The sequence below is a fragment of the Vespula pensylvanica genome, chromosome 20 (genome assembly GCF_014466175.1).
Source record: "Vespula pensylvanica isolate Volc-1 chromosome 20, ASM1446617v1, whole genome shotgun sequence".
Taxonomy (NCBI): domain Eukaryota; kingdom Metazoa; phylum Arthropoda; class Insecta; order Hymenoptera; family Vespidae; genus Vespula; species Vespula pensylvanica.
The window spans coordinates 1,907,052-1,930,849 of NC_057704.1; the positions used below are offsets into that span (position 1 = coordinate 1,907,052).

General features: G+C 34.9%; 4 protein-coding genes across 6 annotated transcripts; 3 read left to right on the plus strand and 1 right to left on the minus strand.

Moving 5' to 3' along the window:
• Positions 1–144: 144 nt before the first annotated feature.
• Positions 145–23,567, minus strand: LOC122636191. 2 transcript variants are annotated; one of them, XM_043827165.1, is made up of 3 exons: positions 23,554–23,567; positions 5,265–6,004; positions 145–4,098 (listed from the first exon to the last, which is right to left on the minus strand). In XM_043827165.1, exons 2-3 carry the CDS (start codon positions 5,415–5,417, stop codon positions 634–636), a joined length of 3,618 nt encoding a protein of 1,205 aa, XP_043683100.1. In that variant the 5' UTR covers positions 5,418–6,004; positions 23,554–23,567; the 3' UTR covers positions 145–633. The 2 variants fall into 2 exon arrangements, with proteins under 2 accessions (XP_043683100.1, XP_043683101.1); XM_043827166.1 differs by lacking the exons at positions 5,265–6,004; positions 23,554–23,567 and adding an exon at positions 4,310–4,788.
• LOC122636193 (protein obstructor-E-like) lies at positions 8,720–12,296 on the plus strand. The gene is made up of 4 exons (XM_043827169.1): positions 8,720–8,888; positions 10,120–10,455; positions 11,461–11,857; positions 12,087–12,296. The coding sequence occupies exons 1-4, from the start codon at positions 8,849–8,851 to the stop codon at positions 12,205–12,207; spliced, it is 894 nt and encodes a 297-aa protein (XP_043683104.1). The 5' UTR covers positions 8,720–8,848; the 3' UTR covers positions 12,208–12,296.
• LOC122636198 (protein obstructor-E-like) lies at positions 14,501–17,903 on the plus strand. Its single transcript, XM_043827177.1, has 5 exons — positions 14,501–14,803; positions 16,102–16,296; positions 16,784–16,968; positions 17,284–17,516; positions 17,721–17,903. Exons 1-5 carry the CDS (start codon positions 14,755–14,757, stop codon positions 17,755–17,757), a joined length of 699 nt encoding a protein of 232 aa, XP_043683112.1. The 5' UTR covers positions 14,501–14,754; the 3' UTR covers positions 17,758–17,903.
• Positions 20,013–21,581, plus strand: LOC122636196 (protein obstructor-E-like). 2 transcript variants are annotated; one of them, XM_043827174.1, is made up of 4 exons: positions 20,013–20,528; positions 20,828–21,245; positions 21,373–21,443; positions 21,529–21,581. In XM_043827174.1, exons 1-3 carry the CDS (start codon positions 20,261–20,263, stop codon positions 21,398–21,400), a joined length of 714 nt encoding a protein of 237 aa, XP_043683109.1. In that variant the 5' UTR covers positions 20,013–20,260; the 3' UTR covers positions 21,401–21,443; positions 21,529–21,581. The 2 variants fall into 2 exon arrangements, with proteins under 2 accessions (XP_043683109.1, XP_043683108.1); XM_043827173.1 differs by having other exon boundaries at positions 20,014–20,528; positions 21,373–21,581.
• Positions 23,568–23,798: the final 231 nt, after the last annotated feature.

The window sequence follows — 23,798 nt, forward strand, 5'->3', positions numbered from 1 at the left end:
TACTAAAAAAAAAAAGATGAATTATTTTCAAATGAATCCTTACTTCTTTTTTCTTCTTTCTTTCTTTCTTTCTTTTTGTTCCCCTGTCTTATTATCTTTTTTCCTTTTCTTTTATTTCTTTCCTTCCCTTTTCTTTTCCTTTTCCCCTGATAGAAATAGACTGTTTAAAATAATAACGCATAAGTAATAAAAGAAAATGTGAATATCATCATCTAATCCGTACGACGATCGTTAAACAATTGTTTCATTAAAGGAAAAAGTGCATGTATGTGTATGTGTGATTATAGTTGTAAAGAACGAATGCAACATATGGATAAAATGTACATATATATGTATATGTGACAATGCAATAACGTTTATTCGTCGAATATTAATTTTGAAAAGTCGGTCGTGGGTCTTACTGTCCTTGAAAAAAAAAAAGAGAGAAAAAAAAAGAAATTTATACCTAAAAAAAAAAAAAAAAGAAGTAGAAGAAGAAATAGATCGTTTAAAGAATTTTTAAAAAGTTTAGTAGTCGCAGTAGTAATAGTAGTGATAGTAGTAGTAGTAGTAGTAGTAGTAGTAGTAGTAATAATAGTAGTAGTATCGTGGATCCATTTTGAGAGACACTTTAATATAATAAAATAGTTCTGTTCAACCTTCCATTTGGGAGAGTTTATCCTCGAGACTGTCTTGACTGTCATTAGTGTCATTCAAATTAATCGTATCGTTCTCGTGATGCAACTCGATGACCGAATCCTCCAAAGTATTATCGTTTTTCTGTACATCGAGAACATTGTCCGATGGTTCGAAGATATCAGTGGATTCCGATAGATCTTGAGTGTCCAAGGTCAAAGTCGATTCTTGATTATCGTCCTGTTCGACGATCTGTTCAGTGGCCTGTTCTAATTCGGGCTTGAATTCGATAACTTGGGTGTTCAATACGTCCATCGTTACGACCCTTTGAAGTTTCAAATTCTCTTCTTGTTCCTTATCGTTGATAGTTTCTTGCTCGGCGATCGTTGTCTCTTCGATCTCCATTGGAGTAGTAGATGGCGTGGTCGTTACGTGCGACGAGGTACCTTTTAACTTATCACTCGCGTAAGACTTTTGCGAGTTATCAGCGACCGCCGAAATTTGAGTTAGATTGGTCAATACCGTTTCTTGAATCTTAGCAACGGTGTCGGCCGAATCGAGGATGCTGCTAAGTTCTCGATTCATTTCGTCGACCTCCGACGTTTCTTCGGATTTAACGACGATAATCTTTTTGTTGGCGTATACCTTTGAGCTTGTCAAGGTCGTTTGTCTGGGTTCTTTTCTCGAGGTAGAAATAGGAGTGGCTAATACCAAGGCTGTCGTAGTAGGCGGTGGTACGGTCGTCAATGTAGCGACCGTTGTCGATAACGAAGGAACTTCGATTTGTACGGAATCCGTCGTTATCGTTGTCGTCGTAGTCGCCGTAGTCGTTATAACAGGTAATTTTTGAACATTATCCTGATTATCATCTTTAGTCTCTTGCTGCTCGTGATCCTCTTTCTCGGACGTGCCGCTATATGTGACAGGCTTAACGTCATCGTTATATTCCTGTTCCTCGTCGTAAATACTTTGCTTCCTCTTTACGAATACCCTCTTCAATGGTAATTGTTGTTCGTCCTCGGACTCGTCGTGTCTCTCTGGCAACATCTCGTCTATCGGTTCGTATTCCTGTTGCTTCCTAGCTTGAAGCTCTTCGATCTTAAGACGTTGCTGTTCGACGCGTTTCTCCAATTGTTCCAATTTCTCTTTAGTTTCTTGATCGCCCTTGGTAAGACTCACTTTTTGCGCTACCGTGGTCTTCGACGTCGACGATGACATGTTCGAAGATTGCGAGGTCTTTAACTCGAACTTCGGCGAATCCGTTGACATGGACTCGTTCGTTTTTAACGTGGTTGTGGTTGGTCGGTTATCCGAGGTGGATTGAAGGACTGCCTGTACCAACCCCGAACTTTTATCCAATGGTTTCTTAACGATAACTCTTTTAACGACATTACCGGTAGGCAACTTAGCCAATTCGGCCGGATCTATTATCGTACCGTCGGGATTCATGATCACCTCTCTCGTAGTATCACCCTGTCGAATGATTCTACGTACTATCACTCTTTTCGTGACCTTGTGTCCACTCGATGACGTAGCTTGGGTTACGAGATTGGACGATTCACCGCTCTCTTTGCTGGTCGACGTTGTTACGGTCGAGGTTTCTCCACCTGTACCTGGCTTCCTCACCACGATTCTCTTGATAACCTTAACCGTGTTCACCGATTTCGGGGTACCACCGATCGTAGATATGTCGACTTTCTCCTCCTTGCAAGATACCTGTGCCTGTGAGCTTTGCGACGACGTTTGAGATTTGACGCTTTGACCGCTGCTAGAGGACGGTGTACCGTCCTTCGCGAGTTCCTGACCAACAACGTTCTGATGTTTCAAAGGGATTTTATGTTCCTTAAAGACAGACGCTACGATCTTTTGTACCTGTGCCTCGGTATCGTCTACGCGAGTAGACTTTTGACTCTCCTCCTTCAATTGCGTTGTCTTGACGTTGGACGGAGCGTTGCTAGGATTAGCTTTAGATTTTGTATCCTGTACCTCTCTGCGTTGCACCGGCATCAAAGTTTTGATCGTCTTTTTCACCATGTTACCGTCCTTACCTCTGACATACACCACGTGTTCCTTACGATCCTCTTTGTCGACTCTATCGACCTCCTCCTCGCTCTCGGTGGGCTTATTCTTCGGAAGTTTTTTAATTATGTAAGCCGGTGGCTCGTAATCGTCGTCCCCATCGGAATATTGTTCCTCCTCTTCCTCTTCCTCTTCCGAATCCAATTCAACTTTATTCTTATTGTCCGGCTGTAAACCATCCGGTCCCATTTTTTCGCCTGCCTCGATGTGCTGCTTTATATGGGTAACATAATCCGCCCTGTTGCGACACGATTCTTGACAAACGTCGCAGGTCAAGCCCATACCGGTGCGTTTGGTGTGCGTCAAGAGATGTACCTCGAGGCTCTCCTTACGTTTGAACGCCTTACCGCAATCCTCGCAAACGTGACGCTTCTCGACGGAATGTGTGCGCATGTGTCTCGTTAGATGATGAGATAGAAGGAAGGTACGCGGGCATAATTTGCAAAGATACGGCCTATGCCCGGCATGAGTCGTCAAATGTCGCGCTAATTTCGTACTGGTACGAAAGGCTTCCTTGCAATATTCGCAAACGAACGTCTTGTCTTCGTTGTGCATCATCTCGTGACGTTCCAAGCCTTGTTTGTACGAGAACCGTTTGTTACAGATATTGCATTGATAGGGCTTGTCCTTCTTGTGTACCGTATCTTCGTGCTTTTGCAATTCCTCGTTGGTAAAAAATTCGAGCTCGCAGTGTTGACAAGCGAAACGTAATTCGTCGCGATGTAACTTCTCGTGTCGCTGCAGCAAACTCGTTCGTGAGAATTGCTTGTGACATACCTGACACGAGAATGGCTTTTCCTCGGAATGAGTGGCCATGTGCTTGCTCAAATCGTATTTCGAGAAAAACATACGGTCGCATTCGGTGCACTTGTAATTTCTATCGCGATGGGCACGCTGAATGTGCAGGGCGAGTGCCTGCCTAAGTGGGAATGTACGTTCGCATTGGTCGCACGCGTGAACCCTTATCTCACCGGGTTCTAACTTAGCTCGTTCCTCTTTCGTATCGTTAGACTCTTGTTCGCCCTCGCTACCTGCATCTTGATCCTCCTCGTAAAAATCATGACGCGACTCGCTCTTCTCCCGTACTTTCTCCGATTGTCTTTCTCTTTCCCTTTCTCTGTCCCTGTCTCGTTCTCTGTTATCGCGTCTATCTCTGTCCCCGTTGTCAACGCGTGGCTTTTTCACACTCTCGTTTTGCGTTCTCTGCTCGGCCAATCTCTTTGTACCACTCTCCGGTGGATCGTTCGGTATCGGCGGAAAGGGACGTGGCAAAACACCCGACAAAGGGTAAGCTCTTAAAGCTTCGTCCGCTTTCTTACATTGCGACTTGAACTTGTAAGAACGATCCAAGTTCCATCTACACATGTTGCATATCATCTGCGGCATCCCGTCCGCTGCGTAAACCTGAAATCGATTAATATTTTAGCGTTTGTGTTATACCGATCGTTCTATTATTCAAGGGAACACGCGTTTTTCGTATTTGAAATATTGCACGCAATTCTGCGTGCATATTTACGTATATATATATATATATATATATATATATATATATATATATATATATCAAATACTTCGGATTTATTAACATTTGTAGCAATATTTTTAAAAAACTAACCTAACTTAACCTTGCCTATTGCGTTTAATAAATGCACTCTATATATTACATTTTCAAATCGTCAACAACGTAATATATCATCTCTCAACGAAAAGTTGACGTATATCGACGATAATTGATATGAAAACACGAAAGATTTCCATAACTTCCAATTAAAAAATAAAATCATTGCAAATAAAAAGAATTACTCCTCTCTGGTCTCGTTATTCGAGAGCGAGCGTCAACAGAGAAGTTCAGCGACATCTACCAACCGACACCGGCAACAACAACAACAACAACAATAACGAGGAGGAAAAAAAGCTTTACCGCGGGATCTCGATCGGCAAGTAAGCGTACGTACTTACGCGCGTACATATATACGTATGCGCGTGCCATCTGCCTTCGGCAACGCTCTCGATCGGCAATCACGTTTATTCCATCATATTACTAACGATGGTTACGCCACTCGTGAATGAAAATTCACAGCTTGCTCTCCTTTTCCTCTCTTCTCTGTCTCTCACTCTCTCTCTCTGTCTCTTTTTCTCTCGGTGATACTGACGGGAACGGAAATCTATCTTCGCGTTCAGATTACTAGCAGAGAATTCTCAAACACTAAGAGAGAGAGAGAGAGAGAGAGAGAGAGACTCAACGAGGTAGGAGGGATAGAAACGAGAAATAAAAAGAAAACAAACAAAAAAAAACAAAATTGACAAATAACAAAACCAGACTGATAGGACGAAGTTTGGTAAAGAGATAATCAGAAGAGAGAGTGAGAGAGGGAGAGAGAGAGAGAGAAAAGGAGGGGGAAGGAGAAAGTAAGAGAGAAGGAAAAAAAAAGGAGAAAAATAAAAAGAAAATGAAAAGAGAGAAGCCGTACAGAAATCGTATGATCAGTACAACGATATCGAGGTTGATGTCGATCGGTCGGTCGGTCGATGCCGACCGGGTATGATAAAATAAAATGTAATAAAATTACCTCGATGGCAACGCACGACATGATCTGCAGGGTTAGCGGCACTTGGAAAGGCTTGTTGTGATCCCTCTCGTATATGAAACTCAAAGGTTCGCTCTCGGTTAAGCAGAATCTGCATACTCGCCTCGAACGTAGTGGCGTCGGTCTATTCTCCATTATTATTATTATTATTATTATTATTATTATTATTATTATTGTTATTATAATTATTATTATAATTATTATATACGTGTGTATGTATCTCTATATATTTCGTTCTCTCTCTCTCTCTCTCTCTCTCTGCAGGTTTTCGTTCTAATTGCAAGTATCGAGGGATATCTCGGATAGTTCGCGTCGTGGCGCGTCGTGGCGCGTCCTACCTCATACACGCGTTGCTCTCTCTCTCTCTCTCTCTCTCTCTCTTTCTCTTTCTCTTTCTTTCTTTCTTTTTCTATACGCTATATACTCCCGACGTCATTTACTTAGAGAGAGAGAGATACATCCAACGTTCGCCGAACGATATCGGCGAGAAGTACCGAAAAACACGCACACACACCACGTTCGTGTCACCGGTCACCGTCCACCTTCTTCACACTACTACTATTACCAGTACTGCTGCTATTACTACTATATTACTACTCACTATTACTAATACCACCACCTCATCCAACACCGATAGCACCGCCACCGAACACCACCACCGATATAATCCTTGTTCTCTCCTTTTCTTTCTTTCTTTTTTTCTCCTCGTTCGTTCGTTCTTTCTTTTTTCTTTTTCTCTTTATTTCTTTCTTTCTTTCTCTTCTTCTTTCTTCCTTCCTTCCTTCTTCTTCTCTTCTTCTTCTCTTCTTCTTCTTCTTCTTCTTCTTCTTCCTTCTTCTTCTTCTTCCTTACTTTTTCGTTCCTCCGCCTTTCCCGTCTATCACCAATTATTTATCTAAGAATATTTTTTCTCTGGTATTCTCTCTCGTGTCGTCGCCGAGGGGACAACCACGAACCGAAGGAATGACGCCGAGCGTCGGTAATAAGAAGCGGGAAAAAGCGTCGCGCGTCTATCGCGTTCGCACGAAACGAAATGTACAACACCGCTCCCTCTCTAAATGGCGCTATTATGGCGCCTCCGTGAAACACTCTTTCTATCCTTTCGTTTGCGTGGCGTCACTCGACTAGCGTTTCGCTCTAAGCTTCCTCTGGTATTTCCACGACAGCGCCCCCTTTTTCCTATTCCTTCTGCTAGCTCGTTCGATAAGCTTCCGGACGCTCTATCGCCATCTAGCGGTCGAACGCTCGTATTACACCTTTTTCTTCGTTCCTATTTAATTCGTTTATATTTTATAACGTAACCTTTATTTCTTTCTTCTCTCGTTATCTTTATTAATTCTGATCGATTTAATCTGCAGTATCTACGTACGTATTATTGTCTCGTTCCTTTTATTTCATATTACACGTATTATCGATTTAGTCGCACCATCTATCATTCGACCGTCCAACTATATTTTTTCGTTCCGATTCGATAGGATCTGATATCTATTTTTCTTTCCTATCTTTTTTCACTTCCTCTCTCTGAAACTTTCAAACGCGTATATAACTTTTTCTAGGTTTATCCTATTTCGTGCAACACCCGTCTTTTTGTTTCTCTTTTTATCGTTTTATTTTATTTTTATTTTTATTTTTATTTTTATCACGAAATAGATCGTGAGCTTATTTAAAGATTCGTTGTACTTCCTGTAACACGTATTGACGAACTAATCGCGACATCTACCTTCCAATCATTGAACTATATTTTTCCGTTCTAATTTAATACTATATAATCACTGTTTTTTTGACGTTACCTTTGCCACTTCTCCTCGCTTAAATATATAAAACCATGTGCACATTATTATCTCGTTCCTCTTATTTGGTCTGACACGTCTTTTTTTACTTTTTTTTTCTACATTGAAAAATAGATCACGAGTTTATTTGACGACTTATTGGACTTCGTGCAATACTTATTCGCAAATTGATCGCGTCATCTAGCGTTCGACCAGAGAATTACATTTCTTCATTGAAATTTAATGGTACGTGATCTTTATATTTTTATTTTCGTTATTTTTATCACTTCTCGCTTAAATATATAACCGTATATTTTTATCTTGTTAATCTTATTTCATGTAAGACGTATCGACAATTTAATCGCGCCATCTAGTTTTCGATCATCGAACTACATTCCTACGTTCTAACTTAATCCGACGTAATATATATCTTTCTCTCGTACCTTTTATCAATTCTTATCGCTTAAATGTAAAACTTTGTATTTTTATCACGTTTGTTTTATTTCATGTAACATCTATGGGCGATCTAATTACATGGTTAGGGAAAGTTTCTGTAGGTGGCAGCAACGTCGTCAACATGTCGCCATCTTTTTACGAATGCCATCTACATTCGATATACGCAATGAAAATTAGTATTTTATATATATATATAGACATCACACAATTAATATATGATTTATGATCCTATGAAGAAAGTAATACATAATATTAATAATTATTTATGTAAGTATCCTTTAATTAAATACTTTGACTAGATAGAATTTTATTAGGTTATAAAGAACGAAACGAATTGTAATATCGACGAAAATATTGTGTTATATTGAACAAAATTGAAACGTCATATTTTCTTTTTTCTTTCTTTTTTGAATCGCATTAAATCAGGAAAATCATTATCAAACATTTCTTAAAAGATACGAACGAAGACAATTTCAAGATATCGCAGTTAAGTAAGTAGTACGTGTATCTGTTGTACGGGACCTCGTCGTCTTAGTCCTTTCAGGATAATTGGTGAACCTTTTGACATTTTAGGATATTGGAATTTCAAGGTGGATTCGTAACGTTCCCTAACGCGCCGTGCCATCATTTTTTTATTTTCTTTGCGAATCGTCCGTACATATATACATATATACATTAAACGATATATATAGAACTTAAAGAAAAGAATGTAACCTTAAAATTTGTCCAACTCGAACCGATCAAGCTTCGTCAATTAATCAAATTTTAATTAGATTCTCTACGAGAATTCAACGCAACCTACGAGAATACAATGAAGTACATTTATTAAATAGGATCGTCAACAAACAAAGGATTAAATCTTTTCCATCATAGGGAAAGTTTATAATCCTTCGACGGGAAGTTCTAAAAAAAAAAAAAAACAAAAAAAAATAATAACAATTCAATGAAAATCAAATTGGTTTCTTCTTATCTCTCTCTCTCTCTCTTTCTCTTTCTATTTTTTTTTCTTTTTTTCTCGTGAAACAACAATGGAAGAATCTCAAAGGAGATGCAACTTTTCGATAAATCAAATGTACGAGATGCAAGTGAGCATGCAGAAGAGGTTAACGGTTCTCCTTAGACTGTACGCGATCTTGGTAGTGTTGTAACCTCATCATCGTCAGCGCGTGGTTATAGTGGGGGATACATATAAAGACCAGGTTTCGCATCGACGCGGCCCAGTAGTCTCTAGTCATCAATTTCATCGGGTTTAAAGGACCGTAATTGAATTCGCGATTTCGAGGAGACGCGCGGTCCATAATCAAACGTCTAACGGCACACCTACTCCTTTCCTCCGTTAAGATGAAGAAGGCGTGTTTTCTGTGCCTACTCGTCTGTTTAAGTAAGTTCGTAGAACACAGCAACAGCAATAGGAAAACAGAAACAGTAGCGACAACAGCGATAGTAGCGACAGTATTAGCGTTCTTACGAACTTAGCAGATATTTTTTTCTTTTCTATTTTTTCTTCTTTTTATTTATTTACTTTTCTTTTTTTCTTTTTTCTTATTCTATCTCATTATTAGCAAGACACTTTCGTAAATTACGACACGTTCCATAATTACAATCGATCTGGTTAGACGTGAACATTTCTATTTGACGTGTCTATTCAAATTAGATGAGTTCAATGAAACGAACCCTTTTTCATATACCATATGCGCTTAGATTTTCATTCTTATCGTCTTAAGGATTCTCATTAATCGTTTTATATTCTAATTCTCTCGATCGATCGGACGTATTCACAAGAAAACGTTTTTCAAGTCCAAAGACTCTTTGTTTCTCACATGGAAAGTGTTTCTTTTTTAGAGATTCGTGATACGTTCCTGCAAGTAATTGCATTGGATAGGTATAAATAGATTTTTGAGGATTTATTAATCGGTAATTTTTGTCTTATTCTTTTCTTTTTTTTCTTTTTCTTGATAAAATATCTTTCAGTAGAAGTTACTCCAATTAGCAATTTAATTAATTAGATTAATTACGGAGGCGAAATTGTACGATCAATTAGAAGAATCACTGATCTGTGTCTATATATATATAGATAAAACGTCTAAAATACGCAGGAAAGTTGCTAACTTTCTCGCTTTCTTCATCCGTTACCGAGGTCGACCGGCACGTTTCTTCAGGGACGTAGACGTCGTATCACCTTGAAAATGTTTGAACCAGTTGACCCTTCCTGTCATCTCAAATCGATTAATTCTCTCATCTTTTATTGTATTATTCTTACATATATTCTCGATATATCCCTGCATTCTTTATCTCCCCTCATCCCTCATTCCTCCTCCCCTTACATAAACGTCCTTGTCGCTTAACAATTGATCTATACTTTCTCTTATATAAAATAACAAGGATTCTTTAGAGGATGCATTTACATAAATACCTTTACAGTTAGATACTACTTTCAAATTTGCTCGATAACAGCGTAGGTTAATTGGACAATTGTTTAAAATCACTATAATAAGTTGATGGTACTAATTATCGTTGAACTCTCTCTCTCTCTTTCTCTTTCTCTCTTCAGTAAATAACATATCTTTTTCTTTGTAATTTTTCTCCTTTTTTTTTTTTTTTTCTTAAAACAGCTACTGCAACTGCCTTAACGAGAAAACAGGAGGCGGCCGAGCAAAGTCGTCGTAAGGCATCATTGCCATCGTTGAAAAGAAAGGAAGAAGGAGTCACGAGGACGGTCGATGAGGAGCAAGAAAAATATGAGGACGAGGACGAACTATCGGATCAATGTCCTGAACCAAATGGTTACTTTCCCGACGGTGAACAATGCGACAAGTACTACGATTGTCGGGACGGGAAATTTACGGTGAAACTTTGTCCGGATGGTTTGGTCTTCAATGATTTCAGTCCGCAACATGAGAAGTGTGATTTACCGTTTGGCATTGATTGTACCAAGAGACCAGAACTACGTACGTTATCATCATCATTATCATCATCGTCGTTGTCGTCGTCATTGTCACACCTTTCTTTCTTTCTTTGTTCATTCTTAAACCTTTTTTTTTTCTTCTGCTCATTCTCAAAGCATCCCTTGCATCTTTTGTATTTTTTTCAAATCGTCGAATACAAATCATCGCCATTTTCTTTTTCGAAATGCAACTCGATGATGAGGACGACGACGACGACTCTATTTTCTCTTTTCTCATACTCAAGGTTACGTTCGAGAGAAGAACGTGACAAGGGAATCAAACGACACGGAGAAAGGTCGACACGAAACTCGTTTTCAAAGACTGTAAAAAGAAAAAAAGAAAAAAGAGGAAAAGGAAAGGGAAGGAGACGAAAGGAAAAAAGAAACAAAAGTAGAAGTACATTCTTCAAACATACTTGACGAGTATAAATTTTTCAAATGTAAATGTCGTAAATATATTATTTGCTTGGGATTTATTTTCCTTTGTCATTTAAGGATTAAAAGGTTCGAATTGATCGATCTTTTTGTCTTTTTTAAAAGGGATCATTGCGATGTCGAGAGATTATTATTTTGGGTATTTTTTTATTTTTGTTTGTTTGTTTATTTCTTTTTTTTTTTTTTGATTTTTCCGAAAAAGGATTAAAAAGTCTTTGTTTCTTTTCGTTGTAACTTTTTTTTCCTATAAAGAAGAAGTTAGAACGTTGCCTGTGAATTTTCGTGCAGTTTGCTTGTAACGAAATCGAGAAGAAAGAAAAAATATTTTCCCATAGTACGAATGAAAACAAAGTAACAACGGAAGAATGCGGAATTATTCAGTGATTCTTTTCAATTGCATTCCTTTCAATTCGATCGAATTTCTCTTCAGAAAAAAAGAAAAATAAAAAAAATAAAATGTCAATGCCCTTTGGAAGCTGGGGAAAAAGGTTTCATCCACTTAATTCACTTAACACGATGTCCATATATATATATATATATATATTTTTTTTCTTTTTTTTTATATAAATATTAGAAAAACCTCAACCATCGCCGCACTGTCCACGTATGCACGGATATTTTGCACACGAGGATTCAAGGAACTGCGACACTTTCTATTACTGCGTCGAAGGGAAATACAACATGATTACGTGTCCAGACGGACTTGTATTTTCCGAGAAGACTGGCATATGCAATTGGCCTGACGAGGCACAAAAAAAGGGCTGCGGATCCAGAGAATTATTTAATTTTACCTGTCCGAAGGTCGACGATTCGGTTGCGGCAACTCATCCAAGATATCCCGACACCGAGGATTGTCAATATTTTTACGTATGCGTAAATGGTGAGATACCAAGGAGAAGTGGATGTAAACTCGGACAAGCATTTGACGAACGCACAGGAAAGTGCGATTGGGCTAGAAAAATTCCAGAATGGTATGATATGCACAGAATTATTTATCCTAATTTGTTTTTTTTTTTTAAATGATACGAACGATTTAATTTTAACGATCTTAATAAACAATGAATTTACGTAAATTATTAACAAAAATAACGCAATTAATTTTTCTTTTCGAAGGTTCGATTTCTTCTCTTTTTTTTTTTTTTTTACGAATATTTGGCTCAATATTTTTTTTGACCGTGTTCGTTTCTTTGACAATTTCAGCAAGGACTGGTACAAGGATCAATTGACCGACGAGGAATTAGATGCATTAGAAAATCCACCGCCAAAGCCTAAGCCTGCCGGCGGTGGTCAAAATAGAAGAAAAGGATCACGGCCAACTTAAAATAATAAACTTTCATAGATTCTACCTTGAGATATTTTACAACTGAAATTTGTCATCTATAATAAAACAAATGTCACTTTTCTTAGTTATTTATTTATATTCATTTTTTTCTTTTTTTATGCCAATGTCATACACATTGCCACCATATTGTGCGAGTCAATATCGAAATTATTTTTCTTTTTCTTTTCTTTTTTTTCCCCATCAATGATAATTATCGACGAATCCATTTTTTCTTTTACGATCAATCCTCATATCGATTAATTATAAAATCATTATTAGAAATATAACATATATAGTTAAATAAAAACACACACATAGACAGAGCCATTAAGTGGAACACTTTACCGTCGACGCATATAAATTATTTATATACGATCTACATAATATCTCGCACCGATCTAGTCTAATTAATCGTTATAAATGATACAAGAACAATCGTTATCGGAATGATTAAATGAAAAATTTGTTTAGCGCGAAGTTTATAAATAGTTAAATGTTATAATTATAAATCATAATTATGAATCGATAAATAATATATTAATGATTTATATCAAACGGATATTACTTTCATCCGATGATTAAGTTTTCATAAGATCTCATTTTTATGACACTTTGTACACATACATACACACACACATGTATCTATTATATATATATATATACACAAATAGTAGAGAAAGAGAGAGAGATAGAGAGTATTAGTTTTGTAAAAGAAGAAGGTTAAATGCAGTTATAATTATAAAAGTTAGGGAAACAATGCGTTACGCAGAAAGAAGAATTTGCTCGTAAACCAATGTAAAATAATAATTAGGTGGATGGTGGGAATGAACTCCGGTGAAAGTACATCCTATCTCTACTATGTCGAAATTATCGGGTGCTGCGACGTTGTATAAAGCAGAAACCTTCGTTTTATGACAGATCGACGGATTAGAAATCCTTAAGAAGATCCCATTATCATTATTCGATTTAAAAAAACGCAAATTCTATTAAATAACCCGATTCTTCTCTTTTCTTTTCTCTCTCTTTCTTCTTTTCTTTTTTTTTTAAGTTTATTTCTCTATTTCTTAATTTTAATTTTTTCTTTTTAATTTAATTTTTTTTTTATTCTTTCACTTCTATTTTTTCATATAAATATGATGGATAAAAATTCTTTAATAATTTTTTATGAAACATGTTTCTTCGTTTGGTCACTGTGAGGTATGTTTATTAATTCGTTACTAAATATGAGTTGGAATAAAAAAAAAAAAGGAGAAAGAAAAATATAATAATAATAATTTTGATACTTCCGTAATAATAATTAATATAGATCGACCTGTGAGTTACAGATAAACAGTGAAAGTTTAATAGTTAACTAACCAGCTAAACGTAAGTTTTTCAATGCAATTCCCGTATAAATACTTGAAAAATCGAATAACAGAAATATCGTGAACGTCGTTGAAATTTAAAACGTCTAATGGGGTATGACGAGTAGTAAATAAAGAAAATGTCATATAAAGGAATTTTCACATTAGAAGGATTTCGTGTCGGAGACGAAAGATGGAGAATAATTCTTACTTGCAAGATTAAAAATTAAACTTTGTCGATTGGAAATTAATTATTTCTTTCCCTTTTTTTTTTTTTTCAAATAAATGACATATTTATATTAGAAAAAATATATTTAATTTGTATACTTTCTTACATCCGATTTTTTCATGTTTCTACTTTTATGTTTTAATTCATTTTCTACTTTTATTATTAAAAGTATACTGCAATATATATTCAATAACGAAATATATATATATATTAATAATTTAGTATATATTTATATATATACATATTAATAATATAATTATATATATATTTCAATATTAAATATATATAATTGAATAAATATATACACATATATACTTCAATTAATAATATAATAATATATATATATATAAAACCATATTAATAATTAGAACAAAATTATAAAACAAAACAGATTGATATTTCCTCAGAATATCGTCTTTTCGGGAGAAAATAAATTCTATTTTGAAGGAACAAAGTGAGAGTAACAAAGTCGCGCGTGCATGGAAAGAAGAAAGGGAATGGTAAAAGCATGCGGTATTCGATTAATCTTAATTCTCGACGGTATTCCAGCGAAGAAAACGAATCGTGAAAGTGGGAGGTGGGAGGCGGAGTGGGGAGTGGGGAGTGAGAGGTAGTGGTGGTGGTGGTGGGGGGCGGGGACTGGGAGGTTAAGAAACGACGAACATAGTGGGGATTGACAGGGTATACCACCGCGACGAGTAACCGAAGAGCTGCAGTACTTCGCGAAGGAGACGCCATTCTCTAAAGAGCGTTCAAAAAATATTCTTTTCTTGTATATATATTTCTAAAAAATATATCGTCGAAGATATATCTAATATATTACATACTTATATATTTTTTTTTTATTTTATAAGTCGTTTACATTCGATTCGTTATTTAAATTATTTTCTTTTTTCGATCGACAGCGTCGGAATCGAGGCATCAAGAAAAAAAAAAAAAAAGAAAGAAAAAAGTAAAGAATAAAGAAAAAAAAATATGATTCGAGAATGTCTTGCGACGATCCTGGCCGTAGCTGCGGTTGCCCGTGAGTATTTTTCTTCTTTCCTTTCTTTTCGTTCTTCTTGTTCTTCTTCTTCTTGTTCTTGTTCTTGTTCTTGTTCTTCTTCTTTCTTTATTTCTTATTCCATCGAAACGTATTTTTTTTTTTTTTTTAATAAAGTAAAAATAGACAACAAAAAAGATAATATTTCACGTTAAAATACGCCAAGTATTTATGTAATAATTTAAGTATTTACAAGCAACGATCGAACATATGGGTATCCTCTTAATTTTTTATTTGAATTTATTTAAAGATAACATTTTTATTAATCCCGATTAAATTGACTGACAGGATTATTGATAATTATAGATTTTGAAAATACTTTATTCTTACTTGTTGACGATCGGCTTCGAGGAAAAAAAAAAAGAAAAGAGAAATAGACAGAAAAAAGATAAGATAATAGAAGATAAATATATCATTTTGTCTGAGGTAAAATAAAATTTCGTTCGTTCATCCGTAAAACGTGAAATAGTTGTAATGGCGCTCGTAACAAAAAGTCAATTGATTTTAATGAAACATCGACTGACTTTCTTCTTGGTAAGTAAGTACTTACCAACTTACAAGTATCTAATTCTTTGTGAAATTTAGATATAAAAAAAGAAAAAGAGAGAAAATATAAAAATTCATTACGAACAGAGTAGGCATTTATATACATATACATACACATATACATATATATGTATCGGAAGAAAAGAAGTATAGTTTGTGCGTAGAATTACGGAGACAGTCTCGTATTAAACTTTCTAAATTGTAAATGTCAGAATATCTCTATCGGCTCAGATGTTGCATAAGTAATATGCCATGGTTTTATCGTACGTCCTTTATAAACTAGTAAATCGTACAATTACATAATAAAACTAAAATATTATCGCTATCCGTCGATATATTATAAACTTCCTGAAGAAATTCACGTTTGCGAACCGGCAAGGAAATAGTACAGGGTTCGTCAACCTCAAGAATCGAATGTAACTGTTCGCCAAACCGCTTTTGATACCGGTAGCCAAGCGTTTTGTACTTACTTACTTTACTCTCGCTTTCGCGACGACTCTTATAGAACAATCGTTAGAAATATCCTTTCTATGAAACGAATTTTGAACGTTCTAAAAAATAAACTTTATTGTAACATTAAGAGTACAATGTTCGTATTAGATTGATAATTCGAATTATTCGTCATAATAATTATATATCGTCAATTATTAATTTCTAATGTTTTTCGTAAAATTATAAAAAAAGGATTATCGAACGAGGAGTAGATTGACAAATAGATTGATAAATATTTTCAGATGGTGCCTTCAATTGTCCGAACAAAGATGGCCAATACGAGGATGTGAAACAATGTGACAAATATTACGACTGCTTGGACGGCGTACCTACGGAAAAATTATGCCCCGACGGGCTAGTTTTCGATCCCTTAAACCGCAAAGTCAACAAGTGCGATCATGTTTTCAACGTCGATTGCGGCGATCGTCTTGAGTTGCGTAAGTTCTTCTATCAGCTACTTGCTTATGGATTATTGACAAAAGAAAAAGAAAAGAAAAGAGAGGTTACACTATAAATAATTAATTGATCGATCGATTGATCGGTACAGATTTTTTTCTTTGATCGAACAATCGTTCCAATTACGAGGATAAATGAAAATGAGGAAAAGTGATTGTTGGATTAATGAAAAAAAATTAAATGGTAGTTCATGTCGTTTTTATATCCAGTGATTTTTGAAATATTGAAATACGATATCGTGTGCCTGTGAAGTCAAACGAGACGAGAACTTTCGCGAGTGGAAAGGAGTTAACAGTGTCTTTCGCTTCCGCGGTTAAACGTCCTTGACATACAGGATACAGTGTCAGTCAATAATTAATAAGCTAGGGAATTAATGACGTTGAATTTAATATATTCTTATAATTTTTACTCTTTTAATCATTTTTTCTCTCTCTTTCTCTTTCTCTCTCTCCCTCCTCACTTCAACAGAACCACCACAACCAACGAAAAAATGTCCACGTAGAAATGGTTTCTTCGCTCATCCAGAACCGTCGGTTTGCAACGTATTTTACAATTGCATCGACGGCGAAGCCATTGAAATAACATGCACTACAGGTTTGCATTTCGATGAATACAGCGGAACTTGCGTTTGGCCGGACAGTGCTGGACGTGAGGTAAAATATTAATTTTCCTTTTAATACCTTGTTTATGTTACCTTAAAACAAATTATTATCATCGTCGGATCTACGATCCGGTAAATTGATAATGATACGAATAATTCATAAAATCTATTATTACGATAAAAGTAAAAAAGAAAGTGAACATTACCTATCATTACGATGTTCCGTGTATATATATATATATATATATATATAAAATATTCGTACTCGTTTTTATTGTTTTAATTTCGATTACTTTTATAAACGAGATACATGTGTTAATTATCATCTTTTCTCTTTCTCTCTGTTTTTTTTTCTCTTTTTTTATAGGGATGCGGAGTGGTGGATAAGAAATTGAAGGATGGTTTCGAGTGTCCGAAGGAGAGTCAATTAGATAGCCGAGGTATGGCTATCGACCATCCTAAATTTGCACATCCGGACGATTGTCAAAAGTTTTACGTATGTTTGAATGGAGTGACACCACGTGAACAAGGTTGTAGCGACGGTACTGTGTACAACGAAGAGCAACAGAGGTGTGACGCACCTGAAAACGTTCCCGGATGGTACGTATTTGGGAAAAGAGAAAAAAAAAACAAATAAACAAATACACGTATTAACAACAAATTGGTTTGGAGAGATCCAATCCATATTGACTTTTCTTTATCATTGATAAATATATATATTCTTTCCTTTCTTTTTCTTCTCTCTCTCTCTCTTTTATTCTATCTTTATCTATTTCTATCTATCTATTTCTCTCTATTTTACAGCGAGGACTGGTACAAGGATGATGACAAAAAACCATAAAGGATCATTCGAAACTCATATGTCCCGCATCGGGACGCCGCTCGTACTGCCTTTTATTTTTAATCGCGATTAGTTTGTAATAATAATCATTTACGTGAGAAACTAGGCGTATTATTGTTTCGAAATAAATTTTAATTTTTACCTTAGATAAGGTTTTACTCTCTTTCTCTCTCTCTCTCTCTCTCTCTCTCTCTCTCTCTCTCTCTTTCTCTTTCTCTCTCTTCTCTCTCTTCATCTTTATCTATGAATTTTTTTTTCTTTTCTATAACTTAATATTATTTTCATGATCGTTGATTACCTGACCTAAATGAATTTTGCTACGTTTTAATAAACGTTATTCTCTCTCACCCCCCATCCCTCTCTACTTCCTTCCATCGTTATTCTTCGTTTATCAAAAACATTATCTCGTGTAATCGTTAGAAAGTTAAACAGCCGATTGACGAGCACAACTTGACTTATACTTATTTAAGTAAGTAGGTATACGTGATTCGTGACAGTTAAACTATTCGTTATTGAAATCTCGACTTCGAACGAATTCGAAAGGCCTTGGAATCGTTTTCTACGGTACAATCGTATTTACTCACACAGATAGACGCCGAAAACTTTCTCCGTCGTTTGGTTATTTTCTATTTTTCCATTACTCCGACTCTGACAGGCTCAACGTGTTCGATCCCACTTTCTTCTTCTTTCTATCTCGTAGCTGATGATTGAAAAAAGGAAAAAAAAGGAAACAACGATCTATAGATATTTGCATAAAATTGGTTACAAATTTTTTACGAAATAGTCTTTTTTCCTTCTTCTTTTTATCTCGTAGTCGATGATTGAAAAAAGAAAAAAAAAAAGGGAAGAACGATCTACAGATATTTGCATAAAATTGGTTTCAAGATTTTTACGAAATGGTCTTTTTCTTTTCTTCCTTTTTTGCTTCTTCTTCTTTCTATCTCATAGTCGATCATTAAGAAAAGAAAAAAAAGGAAAAAAGAAACAATCTATAAATATTTATATAAATTTGGTTTTAACTATTTTACGAATTTCTTATAGCTGATTCTTAATAATAATAATAATAATAATAATAATAATAATAATAATAATAATAAAGTGTTCAATTTTTTTTTACGAAATGCTTACGTTCCTTTTTTTTGATAGACCTCTAAAACCAAAGGGTAAAAAAAGAATTTGTCAGATTTATTTTTGTAATATAATAAAGTAATAATGCAAAGTAATTTCTCTGTAATAACGATTTCTCTTATGCAAACAGAGAGACATTTTTATCCATACCATATGGATACACTTGTCCTCGATGGACTTTCTCTCGATCAGAGCCTGACTCGTTATATTTTTCCAATTATAAAATATCTAACCTTAACGTTGATAAGCCGAATAAACTGAAAATAATCTGAAACGTTTCGTTCATTCGAAAATGATGATATTATTTCGTCATTCCAGTTATAATGTTCCTATTATAAAGTATCTAAGCGTGGAGAAATAAATTAAATTGATAAGTCTAAAAATAATAGAGGTTTGAGGGGAGAAGTAAGAAGTGTGAGTATGAAGGGGTGGGTGAGGAGGGCAAGATTTACGATCGTTGTTATTTATTCGCGATTAGAGAGAATCCCTAAGTATGAAAACGAAGATATTAATGTCACAACGGTTAGCAAGAAAGTTACTTGGGAAATGTCAAAGAGATTGTATAAGATGAATAGATATGAATGTTAAAGGAGAAAGGAAAAGGGTGGGTGAGAATAAGGACTATCTTCGAAATGTCAGAAAATCAAATCGTCTCGGCCAGTCGAGGTCAAATCGGTCGAACGTGAAACGAATAAGAGTAGGATGCAATTTGGACATATACGTGTACATATGTAGCTGTTCTATCGATAGTAGAAATAAAAGGAGATCCGATAAGATATTATGACAATGATAACAATAAAATGATAACGAAATCGGTGCTGATAGTAGGAGTAAGAGATGGGTATGGAAATAAATGATAGAAAAGAAAAATAAAAAAGTAAAATTTTCTTTTAAACGATATCGTAACGTTCGAAATGATCCTGTAATTGTAACTTCGTGCAATTTCTCAAGTTGTAAGCAGGGAGAAAGGTTATACGTGTGCGTGTTTATGCGAAAGAGAAGCATGCGAATAAAACAGAGAGGAAAATAAAGAAAGAGAGAGAGAGAGAGAGAGAGAAGAGTTTCGGCGAAAGAAGGTGGGGGTATCGTGAAATGCAAGGTAAGAAACCAACGGTGGAGAATGTTGGGCCCGTGCCAATCAGGATCAGTTGTTATCGAATCTGCAGCGGGAGTATATACTGACACGTATTCGCTCCGCAAATAATCTGTTTGTGTGAAATCTGTTCGTTGTATTTAACAGGAAATAAAGAAAAAAGGAAATAAATAGATAGAACACGAGTGTCACGTATCACGTAGTTCGAGCAAGTGATTAGTAAAAGCGTTGAAATCAATATAATAAGGATAAATACGGGAGGGGGTGAAAAAAAAAGGAGTCATGTCGTACGAGTATATCCGTCGTCGTGTACCATTAATCTTTATGTTATTATTTCTGACATTGAACAAGATCGAAGGACAATTTCGTTGTCCGGAGTCTAAGGGTTTTTTTCCAGATTTGGAACAGTGCGACCTTTATTATTCCTGTGTGGACGGTAAGCCCGAGGAAAAACTTTGTAAAGATGGTCTCGTATTCAGAGACGATAATCCGAAAAAGGAACTTTGCGATATACCGGCTAATGTTCCATGCGGCGACAGGACTTTATTACGTATGTTGACTTATATATACATATATACATAGATATATATATTTAATTATTAGAAATATAATATATTTATGTATATAATAAATATAAACATATATATATATATATTTCTACTCTTATAAATCGATTCGAAATTAATATAAAATAATCATTAAATAATTAAATATCTGCACCATTTAATATTTAATACTGATAAATACGTGTATATTATAAAACATTCCTTTTATTTTATTATTACACTTTTTTATATAAGTATATATATATATGTATTTACACACATCTATATATATATATATATACAGAGGAACCACAATCAAGTAAAGGATGTCCACGAGCAAACGGATATTTCAAGCACGAGGATCCAACAGCCTGCGATAGATTCGTTAATTGCATAGACGGTATACCACAAATAATGCCGTGTCCACCTGGTTTGATTTACGAGGATAAAATGTCGAGTTGCGTTTGGCCGGCCGACGCCAGTAGATTATGCGAGAACGTTAAACGCGACGTCCTTGACGATGGTTTCGTTTGTCCGGACGGTGACGTGGCTGGTCCATTGGGACGTGTTTTACCTCATCCGACCTATCCGCATCCTGAGGATTGTGCCAAATTTTACATATGTAAGAACGGTGTTGTACCGCAAAAGGGACAATGTGATAGTGGCACAGTATACAACGAGGAAAGTTTTAGGTGTACCGAACCCGAAAATGTACCGGGATGGTAATTTCTAATTTTTCTTTTTTACTTTTTATATTTCTTTTTTTATTTTTTTATTTTTTTTTGGAAAGATAAAGATCCTTCGAAATATCACTCGACTTGTTTTTCTTTCTTTCTTTTTCTGTTACAGCGAGGATTATTACAAACGGAAGAACTAAGTCAGAAGATATACACGGTGCCAATTTATTACCATACGTTACTGTACGTTTATAGCGCATAACTTTTTACCTGTAGAAATAATAATAATAATTATAATAATAATAATATACGTAATATAAATGTCTAGACCTGCGTGATACATCTCGGACGATCTTTTTCCATCTACCTTGAGAAGAAGAAGAAAAAAAAAAAAAAAAAAAGACAGAGAAAAACTTGAGCGTTAACCTCTCCGATTAGATCGATTAGATCGTGTCTAGCATAAATAATTATGTCGTGTGTCATTTAATATCAACGTATATCATTCGATGAATTACGTATCGATTACCATAGTTAAGATTAACTATAGTCGATTGTCGAAGTAGAATAGCTATCGGATGACTCGTCTATGATTTAATGAACGTCCTACGATAATTATATAGATCGACGATCGATGATCGACGATTCAGATATCTTTTATAAAATCGTTCGAGTAATTTCTCTCTCTCTCTCTCTCTCTCTCTCTCTCTCTCTCTCTCTCTCTCTATCTCTTTTTTCCTTTTTACTCACGCGATTGCAACCTTTCTCTTTACGTAATAAACGATGCGCTTGCTTCCATCGATTCTACGGACAAATTATTAACATTTCTTTGATATTCGAAGTAAGTTGGAAAAAGAGTGAAAGTATGATCGCTATTTGCTCGCGGTTTGTTTATAATAAAGGATATATTTATATCTTAAACGAATATAAAATTGTTATTAGTTTTATCCATTTAATCGTGATAATATATTTATTAAAAAAAAATATATATATATATATCATAATAAGAAATACTTTCACGTAGATTTCCTATCAAAACTTTTTACGTTAGAAGAATTTCTTCTTTTTTTTTTTTTTTTTTTTTTCATTAAAATCACATTGACAAAAGGTAATATACAATCGGATTGTTAATTGAATAGATTTATAGATTAGAATTGAAAGTGATGTATTTAGATAGTTAGATCGTTAGATATTAGATTGGAAATTAGATAGATTAGAATCTTAAACGTAAGATGTGAATTTCTTCGAAAAATCTTTCTATCTTTATAGAAAGTAACAATGCAATAATGACGAAAATGATACGTTTGTTTGACATAAAAAAGAAACTACTTCTATCCTATCGAAAAAAGAATTTGATATTTCTATTACATGAGCTAATATTATAGGAGAAACTTCGTATTGCATTGAGAAAAAAATTCGCAGTAAATCTCAAATAATAGTTACAAAAAAAAAAAAAAAAAAAAAAAAAAAAAAAAAAAAAAAAAAAAAAAAACAAAAAAGAAAGAAACTTTATCTGCAATAAAATTAGATAGATTAGATCCTAAACGTACAATCTACGAAATTCTTCTAATCTAATATCATCCGAGAAACTGCGCCTTGCGTTAAAAAAATTTTTTTCGATAAATCTCAGATAATAATTAAAAAAAAAAAAAAAAAAAAAGAAGAAAAATAAAGAAACTTTATCTGCAATAAAATTAATTAGATTAAATCTTAAATACAACGAAACTCTTCTAATCTAACATTATTCGAGAAACTGCGTGTTATATTAGAAAAAAAATTTGCGATAAATCCCAGATAATGATTTAAAAAAGAAAAAAAAAAAAGAAAGAAGGAAAGAAACTTTATCCGTGTAATAAAATTAGATAGATTAGATCCTAAACATAGAGCCTACGAAATTCTTCGAAAAATTTGTCTGCCTTTATAGGTGCCAACAATGCCGAGTTATCGAAATCGGGTAAGAATAGTCGTCGTCATAGTCGTCGTCGTCGTTGTCGTCGTCGTCGTCGTTGTCGTCGTCGCCGTCGTTGTCGGCTTTCACCACATTCACATCTACAACCAATCACTTGCCGGTCTTCGAACCGAATGGTATGGTGGAATCTTACGTAAGATCGTTAAAGGTCCGGGGTAGAAGAGAAAGAGAAAGAGAAAGAAAAAGAGAAAGAGAAAATATAAAAAGAGATAGACCGTATATATAAACATATAGTAGATTGCAAGTACATATATAACAGTACTTACATATACACGAATATACACATATACCAGAAAAAGACCTGTATGCGTGATCAACGCCAGCCGTAATCGTTAGTTACGTTATGCGAACGTTGCGATTATGCTAACGTCTATCTCTTCTTCTTACCGTTCGTTCGTATGCAAGATCGGTAGTCGTATAAATACGAGTCGATTTTTTTTCGATTTATCGAATAGGTAAGTCACTACATAGTTATGCCAAAAATGGTCATGAACAGCTCATCGTCGTTTAGGATGTCCGTCATGTCACTGTTGACCAAAACGTATCTCACGAATTAATTAATATAGTTAGTTATTATACGAATTAACTCGAAGAAGCTCGATTTTTACAATTTTTATATTTTTTTCATTTCT